Here is a 27337-nt window from a genome sequence, read left to right on the forward strand (position 1 = left end):
ATCCATTCTGAATAGGTTGCTGAAATACTGCTGTAAAATCATATCTCTGTTCTTTTTTTCAAAATACACTGGGTCATCTCTTAAAAGTTTTTCCATTGTCACATGGCTGCAGATAATTCCATAGATTTTCTCTATATTGGGCTCCATCACATCATTCCAGTCCAGAAGATTATCCATGCCATTGATAACTTTATCTCTAGAATCTTCATTCATTTCTTCAGAGATAACATTGAGTTCCAAACAATAGATTTTATTTCTAAAGTCCATAGACTCCAAATCTTGTTCCTGTTCCACGTTGGTTCCAATCTCCGGGATCTCCTCTCTCACAGGGACCCCTATTCCAGTCTCCAGGGTCGCCTCTCTCACAGGGACCCCTGTTCCAATCTCCGGGGTCTCCTCTCTCACAGGGACCCCTTCCAGGGTCACCTCTCTCACAGGGACCCTTATATCTTTAATCTCCTGCTTCATTTTACTCAATTCAATTTTCATTATCTCAATCTCATCCATTATTTTCTGAAACATAGTTATTTCCAGATTTTCAGCCACTTTCTTAATTGCCATTTTAAAAGAAAAATATAGGAAAACCACTTCTTATTTCAGCAACAATTGGGTTAATACTCCAAACTTGGTGACATCACAGTATAAACAGAGCAGACAGCCTTATCTCTCCAATAGTTAAGTAAACAAAATGCAGTTCCCAGGATCGAAACAATTAATGGCAATCGTCAAGAAACAGATTCGTCAAAATAAAATAGACCAAAAAGAGAGTAGTCTCAAAACAGTATAATATTTTTCAAAATAAAAATCTGGAATAGAAATCCCTCTTCTGTGTATATCTTTAGAATGCAAATCCAGGACAGCTTTTTGCAACAAAAACAGAGATAAGCTATTAATTAGTGCGTAGCAGAGAGAAGTTATGGCTCCCCAGTGAGATGTCAAAAACTGATCAATCTGGCAAATCTCTTTTAAACAGCAACAATTTAAGTCAAGTAAAAGAAAAATATAGAAAGAAGGGTGCTTCCACTTTAGCTGTCTTAAAGCCCTATTTACATATAGCTTCCTTTGTGTCCTAGCATGAGGCAGACCTGTGCCGGAGGGAATGTCCTTTTGTAATAAAGCCAAAGATCCAGAGACCTGCTGCTGCCACTACACAAGAAGGTGAAGAGATGGAGACAGATATAGAAGGTAACTTCTAAAAACTATTGATCACTTTTACAGAAGCATGCTGAACTTGCTGAAAAAACAAAGAGGGGAAAATCTACAAAAACATTTTCGCTTATACTATGATAGTAAAATAAAGGATGTTTATTTTTACCTATAACTTGATTTGTGTGTTAGCTTCTTTGATTATAATTTTTAAGAATTTTAATAACCCTATAATTTATAGGGCTTTTACTAAACGTTACACACTAAATACTGTTGAGGTGCTTCTGTAGTCTCTCTAGAACTGCATTTTGAAGTAAAATGAATTAAGTGGAATTGTGAGATGGAAGGTAAATGTAATGCCTGTTTCATCTGTGAAACTTGTAGCAGGTTTGGCACGTTCAGCCAGTCTTGCATTTTTAGGGATGTTGGGGTTGGCTCAAATTTTTTGGGTGGATAGGGAATCCCCTCTGACAGGTGTGGAGAATCTGTGGCCCTCCATTGGCTATGCTTGTTGGGGCTAACGGGAGCTGTAGTTCAGCAACATCTGGACGGCCAAAATTTCCCCACACCCGCCCTATGAGGAAATGTTATAACATTTGTGGCTTTTTAGGTTAGAAAAAAGTGAGTAAGGGGGTACCTGATTTGAGATATAAAATTGTGCATGGTCTAGGGAGAAGTAATATTAGCATGTTGCTCTGGGGCAGGGTGGGTTGTTGAGCTTTGAAGAATGATAACGAAAACATACCTGATGTCATTCTGGGCCAGCAGAGAAGGTACAGCTTCTAAATGAAAAACACGGTAGTCCAACTTCTATAACTTTGCAAACATAGGGTTGAACTTGGGGTCCTGCCATCTCAGGCTCTTCTAGGTTAAGGATTTCTCCTTTCTAGCAGCTCCTTGGTGTCACTGACTTTTACCAATTGATCTTGTGCTGAGAATTGTTCTCTTTCCTCCGCCCCCTCAAATTGGCTCCGTTTCTTTCCTGTAAAATATCTTTCTATGCCTTTAGTTTCTGATGTAGCCATGGAAAGCAGCCCTGGGCCTTCCACTTCTGGAGAACATCGACAAGAAGTTGTGGTTGAAACAAGGGCCTCAAGTGCCATCGCTCCCAGTAGCAACAGTGGCAGCACAAACACAGTAGTCTCATCCCGAAGTGGTATGTAGTGCCTTGTATAAAAAAGCTCTTGTTGTGCTGGCAGAGTATTTGCCATTGACTGGTTTTGTTTTCTGGATTCCTTCTTTATTCCAGGAGTTCAGTGTATCCCTCAGCGAGCAGCGCTTCTCAAGTCTATGTTGAACTTCTTGAAAAAGGCCATCCAAGACCCAGCTTTCTCAGATGGCATACGCCATGGTGAGGCTGCCTCGGTGTTTGCGCTGTTAAGCCAGCGATTCTTGGACCAGTTTTCCTTTGATCACATTCTCATAATGACAGCATGCTAATCTCTTAGTGGAATATAATTGCCTATATAGGTAAAGGGTTGAGTCTCCTTTTTATTTCAGGATGCTTCCATCCTCTTACAATGTGAATGTACTTAAACAATAAATTGTACAGAACAACATCTCTATGCGATCATTAGCTTTCCTTGGTGACTTTTGTTGTAGCTTCCATCATACAAAATGACCAAGTCACAGACCATTAGAAGAGTGAAATAATGAGTTAATAAAGTACACATACAGTGCAAACCTTGAACATGATATAATGTGATACAAATGCAATAGAGGCCTGTGTGTCAGCAGTGAATAAACCCAAACAATCCAAAACTATGTCTTGATAAAGTAGAACGATCAATATGAAACCTGTGTATAAACAGGAATAATAAACAGTCCAGTTTCTTTGTATCAGCTGAATAGAAGAGTAGAGTCAATGATGAAATCTCCAGAATCTGTTTTCATTTCCATACTACTTCAGAAACTACTGCAATGGATGGCAGCCAAGCTTGACTCTCCCAAAATATCACTGGGTTCACAGCAATACTGAAAGCAATGATAAGCAAAATAACTGTAATTAACAAAAAAATGGAAAAACTATGACCAGTAAGTAGCCAGTGCTGTTAATTTACCTGTAGCCATCTAAAAGTCCAAAGCAGAAAAAAATTCTCCAAGGAAATAATTATCCCTGAAATTAGAAAGTAAGAAGCCAGGATTGTTATGTTAAAAAAAAAACTGCTGTAGAGATAACCTGTAAGAGAATATGCCACATATCTCTAAAAAAAAGGGCACTGAAATTCCAGAGGGAGGTAACCAAATGTTGCTGGTGCAAAAACACAACTATATATGTGGAGAAATCAGCCAGTTGCCACTAATCATATGTACAATTTAAAGAGACAGAATATTATGATGAACAATTAAGAGTTATAACATCAAACAACCTCTTGAAAAATAAGGTCAAATGATTAAGAGGGAGACTCAATGATATCAGGGCTAACTTAAAGAAAAATTGAAAAATCTAATTTGCCGCCATCTAATTTGGATTTTTTGCTGCCCTGGACTCCTATTGGGAGGAAGGGTGGGATATAAACCTAATAAATAGAACAAATAATTGGTCATTCAAACTACAAGATGACAAGGACTTTAATTTTTAGATCCAGAACACTTTTCTTTTAACCAATAAATCGGTTAGAGAAATATGTTTAAAAGGAGTAGATTGTACATGTTTCAGGGGGGAAAAAATCTTAAAGCATCTGGGGAATGATGATGAATGAAGTGCATAGTCAGGGGGGCTTCAACAGCAAACCTTACTTTTATGTTGAGTAATCCTATGTCTCAAAGATCTTGAAGTTTGACCCATATAGTTTCCATCATAGACAAATATAAAAGAGTGAAATGTAATGCTAGACCCCACTTTGGAAGTTGCTGCTGTTTTGGCGAATAAACTTTCCAGCGATAATCATTGGTGACCGTGTACAAAAAATTGCAGAACGTAGAACTGGGGGTGAAACTTGGCCTTAAAATCTCAGTTTCATTGTTTAAAACAGAAAGTTTACTAGCCCCTTGTTGTGAAGATATGCTTGAAATTATGTGCAGAATAATTGATGACTTGGAAGACAGAGGACTTGCTGAATAATATTTCCAGTGGTTGGGGGTGGGGTTTTAGTGCCCTACATAGCTCCTTGTTCCTCACAATGACTAGTAAAATCAGAATAAATTGCATAAAGCGACATAATAATTTATACAAAAATAATGTACAGGTGATTACATAGAAACATTCCACTCTATGTTTCTTGGTGCAGCATTTTTAGAGGAATATATACCACTTTAAGTGCAAGTGCTTTATCTAATTTACCAAAATATCTGTGCCTTATTGATCACTTTCCTCCTTCACAGTAATGGATGGCTCTCTGCCTACCTCTCTGAAGCACATCATCAGCAATGCAGAATATTATGGGCCGTCACTCTTCTTACTTGGTAAGCATGTCTTTTATGCCTAACAAAGAGGACATTTCTTGCCTGTTTTCTCTAGACTACATCCCTCTTTATTTAGCTCCCCAGAGTGACAATATAGTCAGGGCATGGGCCATCGTAAAAGTGAAATGGCATTTCTCAGTCCTGCTGCCAAGTTACCTTATCTTAGGAAGACCTCTACTAGTCAATGACGTGGCTCATTTTCTGATCTTTCTTGACAGCCACTGAGGTGGTAACAGTCTTTGTATTCCAAGAGCCTTCGCTGCTATCCTCACTACAGGACAATGGCCTAACAGATGTCATGTTGCATGCTCTCCTTATAAAAGATGTGAGTATTTTTTTTCCATTACCTGTTTTCTTATAAAGCCCTTAAATTGGTTCCTATGTATCTAGGCTGGGAGATTCTTAGTAATATTACACCCATGTTCTTGCATTCTAATAGTAATTCCTGGCATTGCAGCCTAATTCATTTTGTAAATGAGCGTACTTGATAAAACGGTTTCATATAGATGTATTCATATAATGCCATTGTGCCAGCCCCTTTAGAACAAATACTGTACTGATATTCATGTTATCAAAACAAATGCTATACTGATATTCATGTTATATTCATGTTATCAGTCAACAAGCTGGACTTGGACTTGTGCTGCTTTTTCAACATAGTTCCTCAGTTACTCTCTTTTTTTCCTTCTGCTCAAACCGAGGGAGGGCAGAGTGGATTTATTCCTGTTCTACCTTCCCACTTGAAGTGCCCTTCTGCTTAGTCAGGTCTCTGCCATTTCTTTCCTATTTCCACCTTTGAATCAGTGTCCTTCTATTTATATAATTACTTTCTCTCTTCTCAGTTCCTTGAAGCTGCTACTTTTCTCTCAAGTCTTTCAAGACAGTTGAGAGAGTTCCCTAGTTTCTATACCTAAGAATGGATTCCCCTCTCGCTATTAAAATTCATCTCAACATATACTCTTCTTATGCCATCTCTTACTGCATTTTGTAATATTAGGCCAGAGGTAGGCAGAAGGTTGGTTGGGATCTCCTGGCAGATCTGTGTGATTTGCAGCAGATCAACAAGGGTTTCTGACTCTCAATTGATTAATAATAGCAACAACAAAATTACTGTCCCCATCTAAATTAGGTACTGAAAATAAATTTTATTTATTTACTTACTTACGTACTTACTTTGGTTGTTTATTTATTACATTTATATACTGCCCCATAGCCGAAGCTCTCTGGGCAGTTCACAACATTCTAAGACTCAGAATGTGCTTGGAGGCAAAGGATCTCCCTTGCCCACATTCTAAGATCTACCAAGCAGAGCCAGGTGTAAAGGACATATAGCTAGAATTTCAAAACAAAGTATATTGAACAAACCTGAAGCCTGCCCACTCCTGTGTTAGGCTGTAATTCAAATGAGCAGACCTTATGTGTAGCTTTTCATATTTTCTTTATACCCTGAAATAAACGTATATTTAAGAAATCTTACTTGTATAGCTCAACTGCAACTTCCTGTCCCTTGGCATGATGGTGGTGTGTGTTTCCTGACAGGTCCCTGCCACGCGGGAAGTTCTGGGCTCTCTCCCCAACGTCTTTAGTGCCCTGTGCCTGAATGCCCGGGGCCTCCAATCCTTTGTCCAGTGTCAGCCGTTTGAACGCCTCTTCAAAGTATTGCTCTCACCAGACTACCTCCCTGCAATGAGGAGGCGTCGCAGTTCAGACCCACTTGGTAAGTACCTTCTGGGGAGAGTTGTGCTGGGAATTCCTCCCTACTTGTCACCATCCGGTGCTCCTGACACTGGATGCTCTCCTCTCTATCCACTAGGAGGCTTGTTCTTTTTTGGGGGAAAATGGGCTCAGAGGTGTCTTCCACTTCATCCCTAGAGCCATCTGGAAGGTTTTTTTTAACTTTTGGAAAGCAGTTCTAATTTGGCCATTATCCTGTCTTACTAACATAGTAATCTTAGTGTTTCCTGCCCCCCTATATAGGCTTTGTGTCTAGGTGAAATCTGTATAAAGTAGAATGTAACAGCCTATGGTGGGGAATTCTCCAAATCCCGTGTTGAACGTATGGAGCTCTTGTTGCTATTTCTAATGTGCAAGATTAATGGAAGTGCAGTTTTTGCTTAAGTCCAAGATCCTACTTTCCTGATGACTTAACACAGCACTCAGCAATAGGCAGCTTTGGTGCCATAACACTGAGTGTGCAGCTTTTTGTTTTCTGGCACCTTTGTTTTCCCAGTGGGTAATCTTGTCATTGCAGCCAAAAATGGTATCGACAGCAAAGAAAATGAGGTGGCTTTTAATCTGGAAGTCTTCATTCCATCAGTGAAAATAATAGTTCTGTGGCACTTTAAAAGTATAACTTATCTGGCATGATTTCATCAGTCACAGCAGGAGTTTCCAATCTTTCTGAGCCAGTGGGAACATTTGGAATTTTGAAAAAGTGCTGTGTTACCAGTAACAAAATGGGTGCCATGAGGTACGTGGCTGCCACATCTAAAAGAACAGAAAAAGACAGGACCACAAAATTGTGTGGGTATCCCCCATCAACCTTCCATCAATGGGGAAAAAAGCATCTACACCAGGCACTGCCATGTTCACTCACAGAGAAAAGTGTCCAATCCTGGCATCCAATGAAACGTAGGCCTGTGTAAGAAATGTGTTAAGTGTAGGAGAGGCCAAGGCAGGGCAAACAGGAACTGAGCAGGAGGAACAAACAATCACAAACAATCTCTTGGGCATTGTGGAATTTTGAGGAGATATTTACTGAAACTCCATAGGCACCGTAGGGGGTTCTGGCAGGCACCCAGGTGCTCGTGGGCACCATATTAGTGCGTTACCAGTATGATTTGTTATGTGTCTGAAGTAATCTGGAAAGCTTATGGGGAAAAGGAGAAAAAGTGGGGGCAAAGATGGAGAATAAACAAAAAGACTGGGAGACTGGCCAATATGTTATGTGAGTTTCACATAGTCATTCTTGAGCCTGCTGTCAGTCAGCTTTATTGAATGCCTGGTGTGGAGGAGATTAAACCTCAAAACGTTTCAGAATTGAAGGATACTTTTTCTCCACCTGGTGTTGGGGAAGCATTCAAATATGGATTGTCTCCACCTACAGCTGAGGCAGACAGGGTCACATGACTAATCTTTGTAGCCCTCATCTGACTGTGCCTTCCCCACAGTCAGAGCTTTCTTCTGTTCTTGGGATTCTTCCTCTTTACCACCTTCAGATTCTTCCTTCTTATTGATAATAAGGTACTAAATTCTAAATTAGTAGATCCAATGAAGACCCATGCATACACTGCCAAATTCTGGCCTATGCATCAACCTTATTGGAGGTTCATCAGCCTAGTTCTGTTTGCTCAGCAGCAACCTGGTGGAACAGAGAGAAAACGCAATCTGTTGCTAAAAATTATAAACTTAGACCTGTAACTGAAACAAATACCTCAGTTTATTGACAAAGTTTAATGGTGTTACAGCATTGATAGAAAATAAAACAAAGATAACCGTTTGACATTACAGCAACTTACAAAATATCTTGAAGTGATGTGATACATATATTTGCTTTAGCTAATTAATTAAAACAATAAAAATATGAACTAACATTAAAAAATCACATGTTCTCCTCCTAACCCCCTCCAGCCCACTACTTGGGTATTTTCCTCTAAGTTTCCTAGAATAGAAATTGTTTTTAAAAATGTGTTTTTAAATGTGTATATTTGTTTTTAATGATTTTAATTGTTGTAAACCACCCAGAAGGCTTCAGCTATGGGGCGGTATACAAATGTTAATAATACTAATAGAATAAAGAAAGACCTATTTACCTATGAGTGGGTAGACCTGAAGCCTTCAGAGCAGAACAGAGAAAAGAAGAAAAAGGAATCCAAAGGCAATTCCCTCCCCTCCCCTCAAAAAAACTTTTTCTAAAGTGTAATCACCCAGCAAACTTGGATCAGGAGGTTGGAATTATCCAAAGTGAACATGAATTTCAATAATTGTGGGTGGACCCCCAAAATATGCAGAACATGAATTACCATAATTTGTCTGGGAGGGGAATAAAATTAGTACCTGAGACCCTTGCGTCAGTGATTTTCTACTGGCAGCTTTTTGCATAGTGTCAGCTCCACACGTTACTCTTTCACTTAGATATTATTTTGGCTATCTAGCAGCTTTGTACCAAGCTCTTCTCTTTCTGGCAGCAGAAAGTGCAATGCTCACAGAACTGCCAGCAGCCTCCAACCACACAGCACAAAATTGTCCTCCATCTTGATTCATCATGGCTTCACTCTGGCTCCTCTACTCTGTGCATCCATTTCTAATCTGACTGCCATATGTAAATGTATAGGGCAATGACCTGATTAACATGTACCTCATTAAAAACTCTACAATTTTTCACAAAAGACTATAGGTGAGCTAAAAATAGATTCAGTGGACGGTCCCACGGCTGCCCTCCTCTCAGGAGTAGTGGTTCCCAGGGATGGCGACACCACCTTAAAAAAACATATGGGTGAGCATGATATGCTTCATCGCTTTATTAAAAACAACAGTCTTACAGCACCTTAAAGACTAACAAATTTATTATGGTGTAACTTTCATGTAGTAGATGTGTGAACTGTTATCCTGCAGTGCCGGAAGGAATAGACTCTAGTCTTTGAAAACTTATGCCATAATAAATTTGTTAGTTTGAAAGACGAACCTAACTATTCCTCTTGAAATCTATTTTGCCTTTTCTGTCAGTGACTTTCAAGATGGTGACTCCCAAAAATAAAAGTTGAAACCAAATGATAAAAATGGAACAGTTAACAATGCATAAAGTACTCACAGAAACCAGAACTGAAGTCTAAAACCACACAGCATAGCAGATAAATAATTCAGACTAAAGCCAAGTTTTGATAGCTCACCTAAAAGCAAGGAGCAAGGTAATGGTACAGATCTCTTTAGGGAGGATATTCCACAACGTTGGTGTCACAGCTGAGAGAGGCTTGTCTTGGTATGCCCACCTGCCATGCTTCAAATAGGAGGGGAACAATCGACAAGGACTTTGTATTAGAGCAAAATTCATGAACAGACTCATTCAGTATGAGATTGTGGTCCCAGACTGTTTGACTTTTAAGTTAACTTCTGAATTGCTCTGAGAAACAAATGGAAGCCATTGTGGCTGATGTGGCCCTAGGGCTATGTGATCAAAATGCCTCATACCATATAACAGCTTGGTTGCAGCAATTTGAACTAATTGACGCTTCCAAACGCTGTTCAAAAACAGTTGCATTTAGAGCACTCTACAATAATCCAATCTGGATACAACTAGGACATGAATTGTTACAGCCAGGAAATTGATGCCTCTAGGAAAAATATCTGGGAACTGGGACACCAATTGAAACTGTTGAAAAGTGCTCCTGACCATCAGCACCACCTGGACATCCAGGACAGGAGAGGTATTGGAACCAGAAGTACACTCAAGCTGCATACCTGATCCTTAAATGGAAGTCTTGAACTAGCAACATGCCCAACCGATACTGCTTGTTTACCCACATCCAGCCCATCACAGAACCATGCTGATGAAAGTTTATCCAAAATCTCAAGACAGCCATACCTAGCAGTTTCACATAGATTGGGACAAGATTAAACCTTGTGTCATACACATCAAAAGTCTTTGGATGGAGCTGTAGTCCTTCAGCTGCCACTTTTGTAGACTCATCTTGCAAGGAGGAGGGACCACAGCATGGCTCTACTTAGCTCTATCCACAAGAGACAGTCCAGCAGAGAAATACCAAGAGATCTGTGAGAATAAACAAGATCTGACCCCCTGTCCATTTCCTATGAAAACTCATTCACCCCTGCTCCTCCAGCATATGCATCTATTTGGTTTTGATAAAAGGGATATTGTGTAATTATTTAGTGGCTTGTCACCACAATCAATAATGTATCGTTAACATCTTTTATTGGGTTAAATTGTACGGGTTTTCCTTCAGAAACAACTTCTTACAATGTCTGTTTTCCATTATAGTCTTCTCTATCTTGTTTTTACATGATCTGGAACCTTGTTTTCTTCTGTACTGTATTATCTTTGGTTTATTGTACTCTATGTACTAATGCTGGTTTGGTTTTTGTATTCTTGATTTATTATAATTTTAAATTTAAAATGAACAGCAATTCTTACTTGGAAAAAAACCTCATTCACCTCATAATCAAGACTGTTAATCTTCCTGCACAAACATGTAGAAACTGGTATTCTGAAAAACATCAAGCTAACTGTTTTAATGAAAGCAAGTTCCTGGATCACAAATTTGAACGTTAATATGTGGAAAACTCACCACAGAGATCAGCTGTTGCTCCCACATGGCCTTCTGTCACTTTTCCCTATCCCAGCTTCCCCTCTGTTTCTTATTTACCTTGTCTTTCCAGCAACGTTGAACTTTTTTTAACAAGTAGCCTTAAGATATTGAGTAATGTGGGTTGAGAGCACACAAGAAACTGTTGCCTACTTGATTAGCTTCTTTTAGTTGCTTGTTCTTCATGTAGTCACTTGCATTTCTGTAGTAATGTTTATGGCTTATATCTAATTTCCTCCACTTTCCTGATGTTCATTCTAGGAGACACTGCTTCCAATCTAGGAAGTGCTGTGGATGAACTCATGAGACACCAGCCCACACTCAAAACAGATGCTACCACAGCTATAATAAAGGTAGGAAGCAGAGCAAAATGCCCCTTTGCTGTTCAGCTCTGTTTGTGTGTTACTGTATCCTGCCAACGTCCCAAGCCGCACACCTAGCTGTTGACTATTTATACTATTTTGCCCTGAGTGCACTTTTATTTGGAGGATAACTTCCTAGCTGAGTATGCTGGAAGTCTAACTAGAACCTATTCCATGCCAACATGCTTGTGCACTGTTCTGCAGTTATTAGAAGAGATCTGCAATCTGGGCCGAGACCCTAAATACATCTGCCAGAAGCCCTCCATTCAGAAGGCTGATGGAACAGCCACTGCTCCTCCACCCCGCTCAACCCATGCGGCAGAGGAGGCCTCCAGTGAGGATGAAGAAGAAGAAGAGGTGCAAGCCATGCAGAGCTTCAATGCCACACAGCAGAGTGAGGCAGAATCCAGCCAGCAGTGAGTAACCGAGGCTACAAATAACATACAGCAATCCTATGAATGATGGGGTGGCTGCATGTATTGCCTAAATGGCAATGCCTAGCCTGCTCTTGCTTTCTGATCAGTTTTAAAAGTTGCTGAAAACTAACAGCCTGTGTTTCCTTAAAAAAAAAAAAAAAAAAAAGATGGGGTCCTTGACAAAGCAACTGGCTATAATTCCTGTGCAGGAAGAGCGTAGCGAGGATTCAGAGAACCCGTGAGCAAATTCCATGTATCCAGTGGGGTCTTGTTTTTTTTCAAATGACAACCCAACATGCCACATGGTGACTGGCTTGATGCTGAGGAATTTCAAAGCTAATGATACAGCACTGTGTGTGTGTTGAAGTTGCATCCCACTGTGCTAGCGCAAGCTCCTTGGATCCTGGTCCATATGCTTCACGTAACTATCAAGGTGGTTGCATGTAGCAGAAAATGTACTTGGGTAGCTCTTACCCATATTGGCTGCTCAGTGTATTGTATACAGCAGAAAATGCACATGCTTAACTTTCCGTGTGTTAGTAAAGCATATATTTTCTTCCATGCATCTTTACATAGAGGGAAAGACAGCATTTGAAGCTGCCGTTGAGCCCTGTTTAGTAAGGCATACTGTTGCAAAAAACCCTATGTGTCTCTGAAAAAGTGAAGTGTGACTTTTGAGCATTTTTGGTGTGAGTGGTGGTGCTGCAGTCTGGGATACAAGAGGTCCTAGTGCAGACTTTCATATTCATTTGGTTATTATTCAAACAAATAACTGCTTTTATTATTTGAGCCCCTAAGTAATGGCGAAAGATGTCTTATGGCTAGTGTTACCATTACTTCAGAACCATATGGCTGACTTTGCAAAGATGATTTGGGTGATCTCCATTAAAGGATCATTAAAGAAATTGCACATATGTGTATGAGCATATACTGAGTGGTGTTGCTGTTTGTGCCTGCCTTGTGGTTTTGATTCAAGACATGATAAAACTGGTCACTTTATTGCGAATTATTGGGTTGTATTCAGTGAACTTTTACTCAGAATAGACCCATTGAAATTAATGACCATGACTGACTTAAGTTTATTAATGTCATCAGGTCTACTCTGAGTAATAGCTGACTACAACCCATTGTGGCATTGACCCTTCTACAGCAGATTGCTTATCTTTAAAACTATGTTTGGCATTGAGGAAGAGTTAAAATGGCCCAGACAGGCTAGTCTCTGTCAGGAAAGGGTTAAAATTATTGGCTTTCAAAAAGGCAACCCTTTGAATGTGTAAGAATGGTTTAGATGGTACCTGGCCTGTGGAGGCATTTGCTTGCTCCTATCTTCCATGTATGTCTAGCATTGGAGTTGCAAGAACTCCAGTAGGAGCTCAACTAGTGAAACTCTAACAGTGATGAAAACTCTTCAAACAGTGAAGAACTAGGACAAATGGTGCCCCTCCCTTTCCCCCTAATCACTACATCCTTCCCTTAGCCTTATACTCTGGCAGTAGCCTGCTTCTTGGCACAGCTTCTCAAAATAGGCCTCCTTCCCTCATCTCGGGTTGACTGTTCTCCTGTAGCTGACTGTGATTTTGATGACTGAGAGCTTGTGCTTCTCTCAATGCTATCCACCTGCTTTGTTGAGAGACCAAGTCCATGTGTTTCTCTTCCTGGAGACTCAACCTATGCCTGAGCATCTTTCAGAAAGCCAGAAGATCTTCTGTTTGGGTTGGCTTTCAGTGTCTAAGATCATGTTGGTAGGTATGCTGGATTTTTAGCGTGTTTAACTGCTGTTGGGGCACTTACTTACTTCTTAATCTTCTGCCTGAGTCGTCTTGGTTTGGAGCAGACTACACATTCAGAAATAACTCCTGAGATACATGACTTGCATTTATTTTATTTATTAATAGGTTTAGCTATTGCACAATGAACAAAACATTAGGCAGTGAATGTAATACACCTAGTGAAGGGTAGAGTGGGCTGTGCTGGATTTATAGTCCTAGGATGTGTTTGAAATACAAAGAACAGCTCGAAGAAAAGATGGGTCACATCCTTTTTTCTTGAATTGCAAAGATCACTTGGATCACAGCAGAGCCCAGAGATGAGTTTCAACCAGAATGGTACTGTTAGCTTTTCCTACTTGTCTTCACAAACTGATTCTTCACTTGCCCATTTCCTGCCTGCCATATTCTGATCTTGCATATGCTTACTAGGAAATAAGTACCACTGTTTTTCAGTGGAATCCACTTGCAAGTGAATGTGTGTGGGAACATGTCATTGTTTCCCTCAGCCCTGTTCTGTGCTGTGCGTGTGCAGTGTCTTGCTGCTTATATGGCCAGGCTTAATTTTACCTCTGGGGAATGTGGCTGTTCTGTTCATTTGTGGTTAGGGGAAATCTGTTGTTATGAGCTTGTAGGTAGGGTTGGCACTCCTGTCAATTGATTTGTCAGACACTGTCAATTGGATATCTATTATTATTTGATCACAGTCAAATACCCCCATACTTGAATTGACTTGTTGCCTACTTAGCACAACTGCCTTTAAAATTGCCTTTTTAAAAAAGTAACCTTATTGTTTCATTAAAAGTTTTGTTTTTGTAATTGGCATAAATATAAAACCTGCTTTATCTTTTGTTTTCTTCTAATTAAAGTTAATGCTTTTAAAATAATTAACAGCCTCTATTTATTAACCTTAGCTGTAAGGTTTTTCTAAAAAAAACACCCTTCAACACAGGGTGGAAGTTGAGTGCGCTCACTTTTAGAGAACCTCCCAAATCATAGTCTACCAAGGGCCCCAATGGAGGTGAATTTTGTTTCATTATTTGATAAACCTGCTTAATCCCACCACTAGGCTTTCAGATTAGCCAAGTTCTCATGTAATGTTAAAACATGGTTTATGCATGAGCAGGAAGGAGTTGCTGTGAGCCTTGGGCTTGTGTTATTCCTCTCGCCCCTTCTTCCACATGGCTGGGAGGAGGGCATCTGTGGGGTTCAGTTTCACTTTCACAAAACCTGTCTTGTTATGTCCCAGGCGATGGTCTGAAGGCACATGAGGCCACTACCTTGCTGAAGCTAAGCAGGTCTGGGTATGGTCAGTGCCTGGATGGGAGACTGCCTGGGAACCACATGTATGCCGCCTTGGGATCTATAGTGAAAGAAAGGCGGGGTATAAATGTAACAAAGAAACAAACAAATAAATAATGTACAAACCAGAGATTGTGGTTTTGAAAAATCTGGTCTGTTAGTAAACAAGCCAACTTCAAAATAAATGCTGTAAAGCTGACTTATTTAACTAAACCAAGGATGGGAAACCTGTGGACCTCCAGATGTTCTTGTGTTCCATCCGCCCCAGCCAGCATGACCAATGATCAGGAATAATGGGAGGTGCAATCCAACAATGTCTGGAGAGTCATGGGCTTCTCATCCCTGTTTTTAAACCATGTTTTGTGGAAAGCAAAACCAAACTCTGTAGACATTCTCCTCCTGGCTATGTGGTAGGAAGACGGGAAGCCACCTTGAGTAGCCTTGTGGTCTGATTTTGTGCTTCCCCTCACAAGCAGTAGAGTCCCAGAAGGGTGGTGCTTCTGTGTGGCTTCTGGTTTTACTGGTGTTTCACTGAAAAGATACTTTGGCTGTAGCCTTTTGCAGACTTACAGAGCAGTAAGAACTATTGAACTCAGTAGGGCATACATTAATATGCATTGGATCAGGCTATTTTATTTTTGCCCCTCTGTTCACGTAGATGCTGGGGAAGTATTTTCATCACTTAAATGTGTTTCTGGATACTAGTACCATATATTTAATGGGTTGTGTTCTGAGTATGACCTAATTGAGGCCAGTCTATAGCTGAGCCTGTGAAGTCTACTCTGCTGATAGGTTTAAAGGTAGAATGCTGATAAAAGGCTGAGATTTGGCAAAGCTGGTTGTAGACAAGGTCCTGAGTCAGTACAAATTTCATTGGGATGAACTTGAGCAATGAAAGCATTCGTTCTTGGGACAGGGAGCCCCCTATTGAGCCAGCAAATGGCATGATTACATGTGGGACGGATGGAGGGTTACTGTAAGCATTTTTGGCATACTTTTGCTTGCTCCCTGGCACCCTGATCCCAGCTGCACTGAAGGCCTTGCACAGAGACTCTCTTGGCTCCGTGTTTCCTTGGCAAGCTCTGCAGCAGCTTCTGAGTGCCTGCCAGCTGTTTCTTTGTAAACTTCTGAACTCTGAAGTTTCCTGTCTATGGGGTTTCTTAACCCCATCGACTCCTGGCTATGTGGTACTTTGTGTGTGTGCCATTTGCTGAGGGGGAAATGACAGAGTAGCTGATGCCCTGCATTTAGAGTCAGCTGGCCCTGAGATGGCATGATGCTTTGCAGGTTAGGTGGAAGAGGGATGTTCGGAAACTGGGGAAAAGGTTGCCCTGGCAGTTCTGGGGTATAGACAGGTTTCTGGGTTATAGACAGGTTTCTGGCTTAAGAAGCTCTGGACAAGCTGTTTGCTTGTCCCTGTTTAGAGTAGACTGTTTTGAATTAAGCATTTGCTGTCTTCATATTGCCTTAGTTGAGAGTAGAAGTCAAACCTATGTGTGTGGGGATTAGAAACAGTTAAAATTCCTCCTTGCTCCAGGGAGGCAGCCATGTTACTTCTGGCCAAACTTGCAGGGCCGGATTTCCTTTTGGCTTGCCTGCTGCCATGTGGCAGGTGCCTGGTGCAGACTGGAGAGGTCCCAGTATCCTCTACTTTTGTCTCCTCCCCCCTCCCCCCAGCATTTTGCTTGGCCCCTCTTTGCTTGTGTCAGACTTTTTCCCCCTCTTCTCTGATCAAACCCTGCACTGAGCATGCTCTTTACGTCACTGCCTGGCTCTTCCCCTCCCTCACTCCTCCCCAGCTCCATTTTGCTGTAGAACTCCATGGCGCCTGGCAGTCGACCATTCATGGCCCCTGCCACATGCCCACCTTTAATCCAATTCAAGGCCAGCAGCCAAGATGGGCAGCACTGTTTTCCCCCTTCCATTGCCTTTTTCCTGTGTTCCCTCAATGCTGGTATCTTTTGTCACTATGATGCATTCTGGGCTGCTTTAGGCGCGGTTTTGCCGCAGTCCTGGTGCAGGGCTGCCCTCTGGATTTTTTTATTGGAAGAGGCAGGATGAACAATGGTACTTCCATTATTCCAGTTTATCTCTTTGGGAAACCTGAACAGGAGACTGCTTTGCATAAAATTTGGGATGCAGAAGCTGGATATTGCTTGTCCAACCAGTCAGACTAAGGAAGGTGAGCAAAGATTTTAGTAGTGTCTGTGTTGCGGTTGGCTGTGAGAAATCTGTTTGGGTGCTGGGGGAGATATCATTAAGCGACTGCTAGCTGGGGTACCGACTCTCAGCTCACATCTCTGCCATCCATGAGAGAGTGTCTGGAGGCCTCTGTTGAAAAATGTGGGAGTGGTTGAGGTAATGGGCATTTCTTCTTCTCTAGGGTGGTCGGGACAGAAGAACGGATACCAATCCCACTCATGGACTACATCCTTAATGTGGTAAGTTCCTTCTTAGTAGGTGGTCCTTGAAGCATACTTTGGCAGGATTGGCTCCAATGTGTCTAGGGAGACCTTCAGACATTTTCAGCTTTGTTGGCTAGCAGCCTTTTCCCCACAGCCTCCCATGCTATGTTGCTAGGATAAGTTGGATGGCTATTGTGGCCACAGTCTAGTTTCTGGCTATAAACACATCTTCAAAAGTGGCAATATTTTATCATTTTTTCCAGCTTCAGAACTATTTTAAAAGGTAAAAGCTTGAGTGTGTAATATTCATTTCCTTAATGCATCAGTTTTGTAAAGAAACTGCTGATTTTACTGTGTCTGTGGGGGGAGGGTGCGGTGTCCTTTAAACTAAACCCAAAATGTCTAAGTAGACTTGGCTTTATTAGCTGCTGCTTTGAAACAGCTAGTCTTGGAGCCCATCTATCACAGGGGTGTGAGGATATTGAGAGATTGTCAAGAAAATTCTCCTTTACTATGATTTTACTGCAGGTGATTCTTGAAAGATGGCTGCATTTGGGTTTAGGGGTGTGTCATAGAATCTAAGAAACGCTATATTCTACTCTTCCTGCTTTTCCGTGCCATTTGGCCTAGATCTGGGGGTAGGCTACTCAGCCTTTTGTATTATAGGAAGTGTTAATTATTTTCTTCCCTACCCTCATTCTTCTGTCTCTCCCAGATGAAATTTGTGGAATCAATCCTCAGCAACAATACGACAGATGACCATTGTCAGGAGTTTGTGAATCAGAAGGGCCTGCTGCCCCTAGTCACCATCTTGGGCCTACCCAACCTGCCTATAGACTTCCCCACCTCAGCAGCCTGCCAAGCTGTGGCTGGAGTCTGCAAATCCATATTGGTAAGGAGGAGAATACAACATTTCCCTTTCCAGAAGGTAATTATCACTGCCATTAAGTTGGAAGTATACACAAGCTTCTGGAAATCCTACTCTTAACTCCTCCCCTTCCCCTCCAAATGCACCTGCTAGAAGTTTCTGTTGACTGTGCCATTACAGCTTATCACAGTAGTGTCTTACTTTCAAAGGGCAAGGAAGTCCTTTCATGGAAATAGTGCTTTTTGAGAAATGTAGTGCCGCAGAGGGCCTCTGTACCTTTCCCTGAATTCTTTGTGGTCACATGCATAATTTTCCTATATTGCCAGAGAAGGACCAGTGTGTCAAGACTAAGTCACCTGGATGGAGTTGCAGAACTAGTTGATTTTGAGAAATTCAAATTAGAAAAGCAAAAAGGGAGAATGGGTAACATATCTCATGTTGGGAAGATCACTCTAAACAAGACTGCACGTGCTGCAATTTTATAGGAGCATGGAAAATCTGCAGAATGTATTCATGATGTATTTTGCAGTATTCCGTTTCCCAAGAATCTTGGGTCTTTATTTGACTTTCTTTGGGGGGGGGGGATGACAGCAACAAATTGTATGGTTGCAAAGATGCATCTTGAGGGTATGTGTCCCTGTGAAACCTCAAGTCAGGAGTGATAGGGTAAGGTTACCTCGGAGCAGGGCTTCAGTGCTCTGTTTTAGTTGGCTGTTCCATATGACTTTCTGAAGCAGAATAAGTTACGCTTCAACAAAAAACGCTTGCAGGATTATGCAAAATAAATCATACAGATTTGTTTGGCTTGCATAATTTATATTAGTTGCAAAGTGTAGCTTTTGGGGTTGTGGAACTTGTGCTATGTTGGTACAGAATGTTTAGTTTCTTTTTAGCACAGAGTACACTCGGCCCTTGTTATAGCCTTTTCTGATGAAACATTCTTCTTAAGGAGATGACTGTTCTCTGGATGAAGCAGTTTTAGACAAACTGGTGATTAGTTCAAGCAGTTAAAAGCTGCCAAATGACAATGCTTTCATGAGGTGGCAGTGCCACATTTCAGGGTGTGAAGTAGTACTAATAAACTGATCATCATATGAATCTCAATTATATGAAATCACTACTTGGACTTAATTTGTGCCAGAGCTCGCTGGGGTTTAGCCACATCATCTGTTGGTTTAGTTTGTTTCCTTTAGCATTTTAAATACTCACCACACATCAGGAATATAAGGAAGTGATCCCATATTAGAGAGAGCTGTTTCCAGACAGACTTGTGGCCTAGCATTTTCCTCCACCCTATAAATTAAGTTTGGTCTTTATGACGCTCCTGCTCTGGTTAAGCAGGGGCCTCTCTTAACAGTGTCGAAGGAACAATAAACCTAAAAACAGTGATCACCACCATTACTTGGTCAAAAGCAGTTGTGTAGCCCTTTTGCTGACATTGGTTCTCAGGCAGATTCCCTAGTAAACGTTGCATCATCCATAAGATACAGTAATCAAGGAAGTGAAACACTAACAAACCTGTTACTGCAATTTTAGCAGCATTGCCAAAAATATTCTTAACCCTCAAAGCAATATAACAGACCATGCTGGTTTCTCCTAGATAAGCACTCTAAAATTTGTTCCTTAGGTAAATGTCATACTTTCAACAAAATAATCAACAAATGTTCATCTTATTATTATTTATTTATTACATTTATACCCCACCTTTCTTTTCATGATAGAATCCCAAGGTGGCTTACATATGGTTCCCAGGAGGTCTTCCATCCAGGCACTGACCAGACCTGACCTGCTTAGCTTCAGCAGGGAGCTGCCCTCATGTGCCTTCAGACCATAGCCTGGGACCAGGCTTCTAGCTTTGGCATATAGAAGAATATAGTAACACAGTGAGAATGTAGTAAGACAATGAGTGAATGGTCTCTGCTGTTGCTGGTTAGCAAATTAACTGAAGTTCATTCTAATAGCATCTTTCCAGGTGACATAGTATGAAATTGCAAGACTGTTAAGGCTACCCTATATAAGCTCTAGTCTAAGCAATGATGCAGGGCCACTGCTTGTCAGTGATTAGTAATAAGGCACACTGCTGGCCTGTTTCCTCCCTTCAAACTATGTCCTGTGAGGGTTGCAAGGATAGCAGACAGCAATCTTAGCATTCTGTGAATTCAGTCTTGGTGCTATAACCTGCTGGCTACAAGTCTTGGTAGTTTCAAATAAGCCTTGGCCATGAAATGCCTGCCTGCCTTGGCATCCACTTCATTGGAACCCAGTTCCTCTCTTAATGTTGAACATTCACTTGCAGTGGCATTCAAAGTATTGCTTGTCTTCAAAAAGCCCAGTGAATGACATGGTACTTGGTTCCTGGACCTTAGGCCACATTGGAATATAAGAGCCCTGCTGGATCAGAGTCCAGCACTCTCTTCTCACAGTGACCATCCAGGTGCCATCCAGTTTAGGTGGATGGAGGGCAGTTGATTAGTTGTAGAGCATGTGTCACTTTGCATAAAACCAAGATGTATACTTGAATGTGAGCTGGGGGAAGGAGCTTTGTGTTTGCGGAAACAGCCAAATCTAAACCAGTCAGTACATTGAACACTGATTGGTGAATAAATTGTGGCAGCATCTCCTACAACCTTCTGGTGCTCATCTGTTCATGACTGCTAAACTACCTCTAAGTTCTGAGTATAATGTCATGCTTGGCTTCTGAACATTGGGATGCCTGTGGATTCAGAAGATGTACATTTATACAACTGAAATGCAGTTGTCGGGTCTTTCTTATCAGTTAGTGTTTTCTTCTGAGGATATCTGAGTCCACCTGTATGCCCGTATTGTTCCACTTACCCACAGCCTTTCTCTTCTCCCCCCACCCCCATGCTTCCATTCAGTGTGTTCCTCTGTTGAGTAAGATAATGATGTTTTGGGGAGTGCTATATCACAGGCTTTGTTGCCTTGCAACGTGTTTATATATCCATGATTGGCCCGATGATCATGTTCATCTCTTCAAGAAGGCTAGCTTAACTTTGACAATTGAGGAGTGGTGATAATTAAACCTTGAAATGCACAGAACTTGCTTAGAGCAGTGAATTTGAGGTGCTTTGTTTTTCTCATTCAGTGTACCAGCTTGCTATAACTTTTTTTGTTGTGGTATTGAGTGTCTAATCAGAATTGGCCTTCCTTGGGCACCCTAATGAATGTGGCCCACATAGCACTGTTTTTCTTAACTGGTACACTTCTCTGCAAATCTAAGCAATACTTACTGAAACAGATGGCTGCAAGGGACCAAAAAGGTCATGTATCAAAGATCCTGTTGTGGCAAGGGTTTAGATAGCCATCCCATCATGGACTAAACCACATAATCAAGACTGTTGTGTTCTCAGCAGCAGCAGCAGCTCAACCTCTCTATTAGCTTGAGCAGGCAGCTGAAAGACTTAAGTATGCTGTGGTCTCTTGACTTGGAGAAACCACACCTCAGCTGTATTATGATCAGATGCAGCTCTTCTAATTCTGACTTTGTTGCTTAGAGGGTGGGTTTGCAGTGCAAGGCTATGCACTTGTTCCTTAAGCCACGCTAGTGGGCGAGCTGGTATATGGAGGTACTAGCTTGGTTAGCAGGGAAACATTATCTTTTATATCTGCTGCTCTGAGCCTTAAATCACTAAACTTTGACAATGTGGCCTTAACACCTATAAAAGTTTCCAGTGTTTCCCTGAGAGGGTGTCGGATATCTTCTGAGTGCTGCTAGGTGTCCAATAGGCCATAGGCCACTACTGTAAGCTGAACATACTGAACCAGAGATTGGTGTAGTGGGTGGTTTTGAGGCAGAGATCTGCACTTATTGAACTCTGTTTGATGGATGGCACTGTCTATCTTCTCTATCCTAGACACTATCTCATGAGCCGAAAGTCCTACAGGAAGGCCTGCTCCAGCTGGACTCCATTCTGTCTTCCCTGGAGCCTCTACACCGGCCCATTGAGGCACCTGGTGGCTCAGTCCTGCTGCGGGAATTGGCATGTGCTGGCAATGTGGCTGATGCCACCCTCTCGGCCCAGGCCACGCCCTTACTTCATGCCCTGACGGCTGCCCATGCTTACATCATGATGTTTGTGCATACCTGCCGGGTAGGACAGGTAAGAGCTGCTCCCCTACCCTGTCAACAATCCACCAGATCTGGCTGCTGCTTTCTGTCAGCAGAGCCTACCCTGGCCACTTAGCAGTATGCAATCTCTTCCCTTACAGAGTGAGATCAGAGCCATTTCAGTAAACCAGTGGGGTTCGCAGTTGGGCCTGAGTGTGCTGAGCAAGTTGAGCCAACTGTACTGTTCCCTGGTATGGGAAAGCACTGTGCTGCTGTCACTATGTACACCAAACAGGTATGGGGCATTTGGTACTTGAGAAGCTTGGGTTGGCAGCGGCAGATGGTTTTATCATTTACTTCCTAAAGTTGAGGTGGACAGCAACTAGGTTGATGTCTTCCAAAAAGTCATTTGGCTCACAAAATTTCTGAGGCTTGAGAAAGCTAAAAAACTTAGCCTTGGTGGGGATCCCTTTAGGGTACAAATTGGAAGTGTATATGTAACAGAATATAGCAAAGTGGAAGCCCTCTTTTCATCTGCTCTAGGCAAGCAAAGGCAGCATGAAAAGCAATCCATCTTACCTCTTTAGCCTTGGGAAAGGACTCATCTGTTGTTGAAGTGAGCTCTGACCTATTTCCTGGATCCATTTAGGAGCTGTGGAGCATGCCCAGCAATTCCAGTTCCTCCTGAGCCAGATTTTTCCAGTCAGTCTAAAAGCTGATGAGGCTAAATTGATCACGAGCATGGGAGGGAATGAAGAGAGTCAGATGGAAATGTGGAGAGGAGCTGATCCAGCCCAAGGGCCATGAGCACTTCAGCGCTGAGTAGGGTAACTTCGGTTATCCCTGGTTTCTGTGCTTCTTGTTAAGGAAGACATAAAGAGTAGTTCATTCCCTTGCTGCATATTGCTCAATACGCTTTTCTATGGTGATGTAATCTGGTGTGCCCTGCTAGATCATCACCAATTGTAGCAGTGTCTTACCTTTTCATGCTTGCAGTTTGCCTTCAGGTTGTGAATTTGGCCAGGCTGACATGCAGAAGCTGGTGCCAAAGGAAGAGAAAACAGCCCCCAATGCCACCCAGGGAGCCAAAAAATCAGGTATGGCTGGGAGGCAGGTGTTCTGCATCATTATGGTGAGCGTATCAGATACTGTAGCAGCTCTACAGGAATGTTGATTTTATGGTCATTGTGGAGTGCAACATGAACGTGGTTGCAGAAGATCTCTGTTGCAGCCCAGCTCCTATATATTTGGTGTCTGAAAACACCAAGGGCATTGTCAGCCTTCTGAGGCATACTTTGTGTGGCCTTAAAACTCCTATTCCACACATCACTGCACCTTCTTCAGGGCTTGTAAGACGATGGCCTTAGCAGGGCAAACAAAACAAAGGGTACTGCATGCCCTAGCATCAGCATACTATGAATATTTCAAACTTTAGTGTCTGAGCTGCAGTGGATGCTTTGTTGTGCCAATTCAGGTGGCACTGAAAGATCAATTAATGTGCCCCCTGGGGAAGTATGGCCTTAAAAACCCATTTCTGGACACCTCATTTTCCAGTTCACTTGGACTATCAGTGGTTCAAGATAGGGTCACCAACCTTTTTGGGCCAGTGGACACACTTGGAATTTTGAGAGTGCTGTGGGTGCTAGTCAGAAAATGGTTGCTGTGAGGAGTGGCATAATACAAAATATCTACCACATCTGAACGATCAGGGGAAGATATCTAGATCTAGATAAAAAAGACAGGGCCACAAAATGGTGCAAGTGTGCCCTCCCCAGTCAATGGGGGGTGGGGGGAAAAGGCATCTACATTGGTCATCAGTGCACTTGCTCACAGATGCTCTTTGCACCTCTCCTGTGTTCAGAATGGTTGGGAGGGTGGGTGTCCAGTCCTGACACCAATGATGTAGTCATGCTTAAGGGGATGTGTTCAGTGTAGGAGAGGCTGTGTCAGTGCAAACAGGAACTGAGCAGGATGTACAAGCAGTGTCTTGTGCATTGTGGATTTTTAAGGGGTGTTTACTGAAAACTTTCATGGGTTCCATGGAAGGTTCCAGTGGACATTCTGGCATCTGTGGGCACCACATTGGGAGCCTCAGTGTAAGAAATTTCCCTTTCCTAGCTTCTGAACTTGACTGGTGAATCTGCATTCTTCAGTGAAGTTTCCATTCAGGACCTTTTGATTGCAGATTTGAATTTATGGCCTGTCAGTTCCTCCTACATAGGATTGTGGGAAATAGGGTGGCAGAGCCATGGTTCTAGATAATCTGGCAGAACATGAGGCTAGTAATTTCACACATCCTTCCTGCAGATGGTGATCCAGAAGCAGTGGCAACTGGGAGCATGGAGGCCTCTGCCCAAGGCCTGCTTGAAGGAATTGGTCTCGATGGTGACACACTGGCACCCATGGAAACGGATGAGCCCAGTTCCTCTGATCCCAAGGGAAAGTCAAAGATCACTCCTGCCATGGCAGCCAGGATCAAACAGATCAAGCCCCTCTTGTCAGGTGAGAGCAGAATATTGGGAGTGGTTACAGAAAGGGAGAAGAGCTTAAGCAAAATATAGCAACTGGAGGTCAGAGTTCAAGCTGTGATTCTGTCCTTACCTAGGCAGTGCAATCATGTGCTATTTTGCTCCTTGTTTTTCTTTTCATGGCAGATTACAAATAGAAGGCACCAGAAGATGACATGTCCCTTCCCTTAGTGAAGCTATCTGGTGTGTTTGGATGTTGGGTTACCTTTTATTTTATTTTTTTTTAAAAAAAGTTGCAGAGAGGAGTTTATGGTTATTAATAAAATAGGCAACTGGAAATTATGCTAAGGCCTGAAACCTCCCAGGTTTTAACACCACATGCAACGTTTTCTTGGTTTTTAGCTCACTTTACTCTGCCAAGAGTTCCTGCAAGTAAAGAACATACATTCTTCATTCTCTGTCTGTATCTCAGCCTCCTCTAGGTTAGGCCGTGCCTTGGCTGAACTGTTTGGGTTGCTGGTCAAGCTGTGTGTGGGTTCTCCAGTACGACAGCGCCGGAGCCACCATGCCGCTAGCACCACTACTGCTCCCACACCAGCTGCTCGCTCAACAGCATCAGCACTGACCAAGCTACTCACAAAGGGGCTTTCCTGGCAGCCCCCACCTTACACACCTACACCCCGCTTCCGGTGAGTCCTGCCTACTATAAGTTGATCTCTAGTCCCAAAACATTTGCAGGAAAGAAGGAGGGTTCAGGGCAGGATGCTTGTTTATACTCTTCCCATGGTGTTGGACTCTAGGGATACAATGTTTAATCTTGCAGGATCATCGCAGTGGAGGGCTTGACTGTCTGAATCTTTTTCTTCTAGGCTGACTTTTTTCATCTGTTCTGTGGGCTTCACCTCACCAATGTTGTTTGATGAAAGGAAGTATCCCTATCACCTTATGCTGCAGAAATTCTTATGCTCTGGGGGCCACAACGCACTTTTTGAGTAAGCATTTATCTACTGCATACTGCTTTGTCTAGCCCCAAAGTATGAAGATTGGGTTTGAAGCTTCAGGAAAGAGTAGTTTTATGTGCCGTTGTCAAAAAAGGAGATTGAAAAGCTAAGGCTTCTGTAGTCCATTGCTTCATAGTAATACCCACTGCTAATGAACAGTTAAGGTTGTGTGGTTGATGAAGGTGGCGCAAGGAAATATGTGAGAAGTAGCTTTCAAGTCAGTTGTAAGATCAATAGATGGGGCCCAGATGCATGACATTGGTTGGATCCTGTAGAAAAACACTCATGTCCAAATGATTAGAGACTGTAACTGTTGGTTGTATAGTGTCTTCAATCCTTTTTCCCTCTAGAACATTTAACTGGGCTCTCTCCATGGGTGGCAAAGTTCCTGTTGCTGAAGGCCTGGAACATCCAGACCTGCCTGATGGCACAGGGGAGTTTCTGGATGCCTGGCTTATGCTGGTGGAGAAAATGGTGAATCCTACCACAGTGCTGGAGTCTCCCCATTCATTGCCTGCCAAGCTGCCAGGCGGGCAGAACTACTTGCAGTTCAGTGCCCTACGTTTCCTTGTGGTAACACAGAAGGTAAGCTGTTCAAGCAACTCTCTATTTGGCTTACAGTAGTGTAGGTCTCTAGACTCCATTACACCAAAATCTGGTGCAATATGACTTGACTATGATAGAATCTCTCTGATAAGTTCAGATTTTTTTAAAAAATAGTGTTAGGTCAGTTTTATTAACTTCCTATTTCTTTATTAATTTGTTAAAATTATATCTCACTCTTCCTCCCAGTAGGAAGAAGATGTGGTGTTCTCAGTATGCTTTATAATAGCCAAGTTCATTGAACACCTTAGAGGGTTCAAAATGCTTTATAAAGACTAAATTATTCACCTTTAAGTCTGTTTATTCCCATTGGGAGGGTTTTGTGTAGCACAGTTCCCTGCAAGCACAGAATTTGCTAGTTGGTGCAGAATGTACCATACTGAGAAATCTCTTGCTCTTTCGTGTTTTTAAAAAAACACTTCTAGCCCATGCACCCAAATGATCCCCACTCACCTTGCCCTTCCTTCCACTCCCAAGAAAGGTAACCCATGTAGTGTTAAGCTTGCTAACCTTTTCTCCGTGATGCAGGCAGCCTTCACTTGCATCAAGAACTTGTGGAACCGCAAGCCATTGAAGGTGTATGGAGGACGCATGGCAGAGTCCATGTTGGCCATCTTGTGCCACATCCTTCGTGGGGAGCCAGTCATCCGTGAGCGCCTTGGCAAGGAGAAAGAAGGAGCACGCAGTGAAGAAGAGGCAGGGCAAGAGGAGGGCGGTGCCCGAAGGGAGCCTCAGGTGAACCAGCAGCAGCTACAGCAGGTAGAAATCAACTTACTCCAGTATTCCACAAACAGCACCCTGGTCCTAAGGCCTCCTATCCAGGAATATGATGAACTCCTCCTAAACTAGGGATGGAATCCTCACGTTTTTAAGTGTGGCCCTCTAGTAGTCATTAACTGTGCAATTCCTTTTTCCTCCAATATATTTTCTGTTTTCCAATCTCTGATATTTTTTCTGCTTTGCAGAGAATTATCAATATTATAATCGCTATTTATTCACAAGTCTCCACTGGTATCAATCTTTATTCTGAACTCTGTAATTATTGCCTGTTTTCATTCCTTTTCAAGTGCATTGCAGAGCAGATTAAGGCAGATAATCAAGCTAGTGTCTTCTCCACTGTTGCTTACAATCAACACTTCATTGTCCCCTGCTGCTTTCTGTCTGTCAGTTACAATCAACACTTCATTGACATCAGTAAGAGGGAAT

The 27337-nt window shown here is 42.2% G+C and overlaps 1 protein-coding gene across 14 annotated transcripts in view; it reads left to right on the top strand.

The window, feature by feature from the left end:
• Positions 1–27337, top strand: part of HUWE1 (HECT, UBA and WWE domain containing E3 ubiquitin protein ligase 1) — a 116469-nt gene that overhangs the window by 36648 nt on the left and 52484 nt on the right. For 12 of the 14 annotated variants that reach the window (XM_061614131.1, XM_061614138.1, XM_061614140.1 and 9 more), the window contains 18 exons: positions 1074–1185; positions 2156–2302; positions 2396–2497; positions 4471–4551; positions 4770–4876; positions 6091–6268; positions 11133–11224; positions 11438–11649; positions 17101–17158; positions 17838–18050; positions 21866–22111; positions 22221–22354; positions 23056–23156; positions 24367–24561; positions 25000–25216; positions 25397–25519; positions 25879–26113; positions 26660–26890. In XM_061614131.1, coding sequence (XP_061470115.1) covers positions 1074–1185; positions 2156–2302; positions 2396–2497; positions 4471–4551; positions 4770–4876; positions 6091–6268; positions 11133–11224; positions 11438–11649; positions 17101–17158; positions 17838–18050; positions 21866–22111; positions 22221–22354; positions 23056–23156; positions 24367–24561; positions 25000–25216; positions 25397–25519; positions 25879–26113; positions 26660–26890 — 2784 coding nt within the window. The remainder of the gene's footprint in view (positions 1–1073; positions 1186–2155; positions 2303–2395; positions 2498–4470; positions 4552–4769; positions 4877–6090; positions 6269–11132; positions 11225–11437; positions 11650–17100; positions 17159–17837; positions 18051–21865; positions 22112–22220; positions 22355–23055; positions 23157–24366; positions 24562–24999; positions 25217–25396; positions 25520–25878; positions 26114–26659; positions 26891–27337) is intronic. The other 2 variants (XM_061614143.1, XM_061614141.1) reach the window with 1 other exon arrangement.

This window comes from Rhineura floridana, chromosome 3 (genome assembly GCF_030035675.1).
Source record: "Rhineura floridana isolate rRhiFlo1 chromosome 3, rRhiFlo1.hap2, whole genome shotgun sequence".
In the NCBI taxonomy this organism is placed as follows: domain Eukaryota; kingdom Metazoa; phylum Chordata; class Lepidosauria; order Squamata; family Rhineuridae; genus Rhineura; species Rhineura floridana.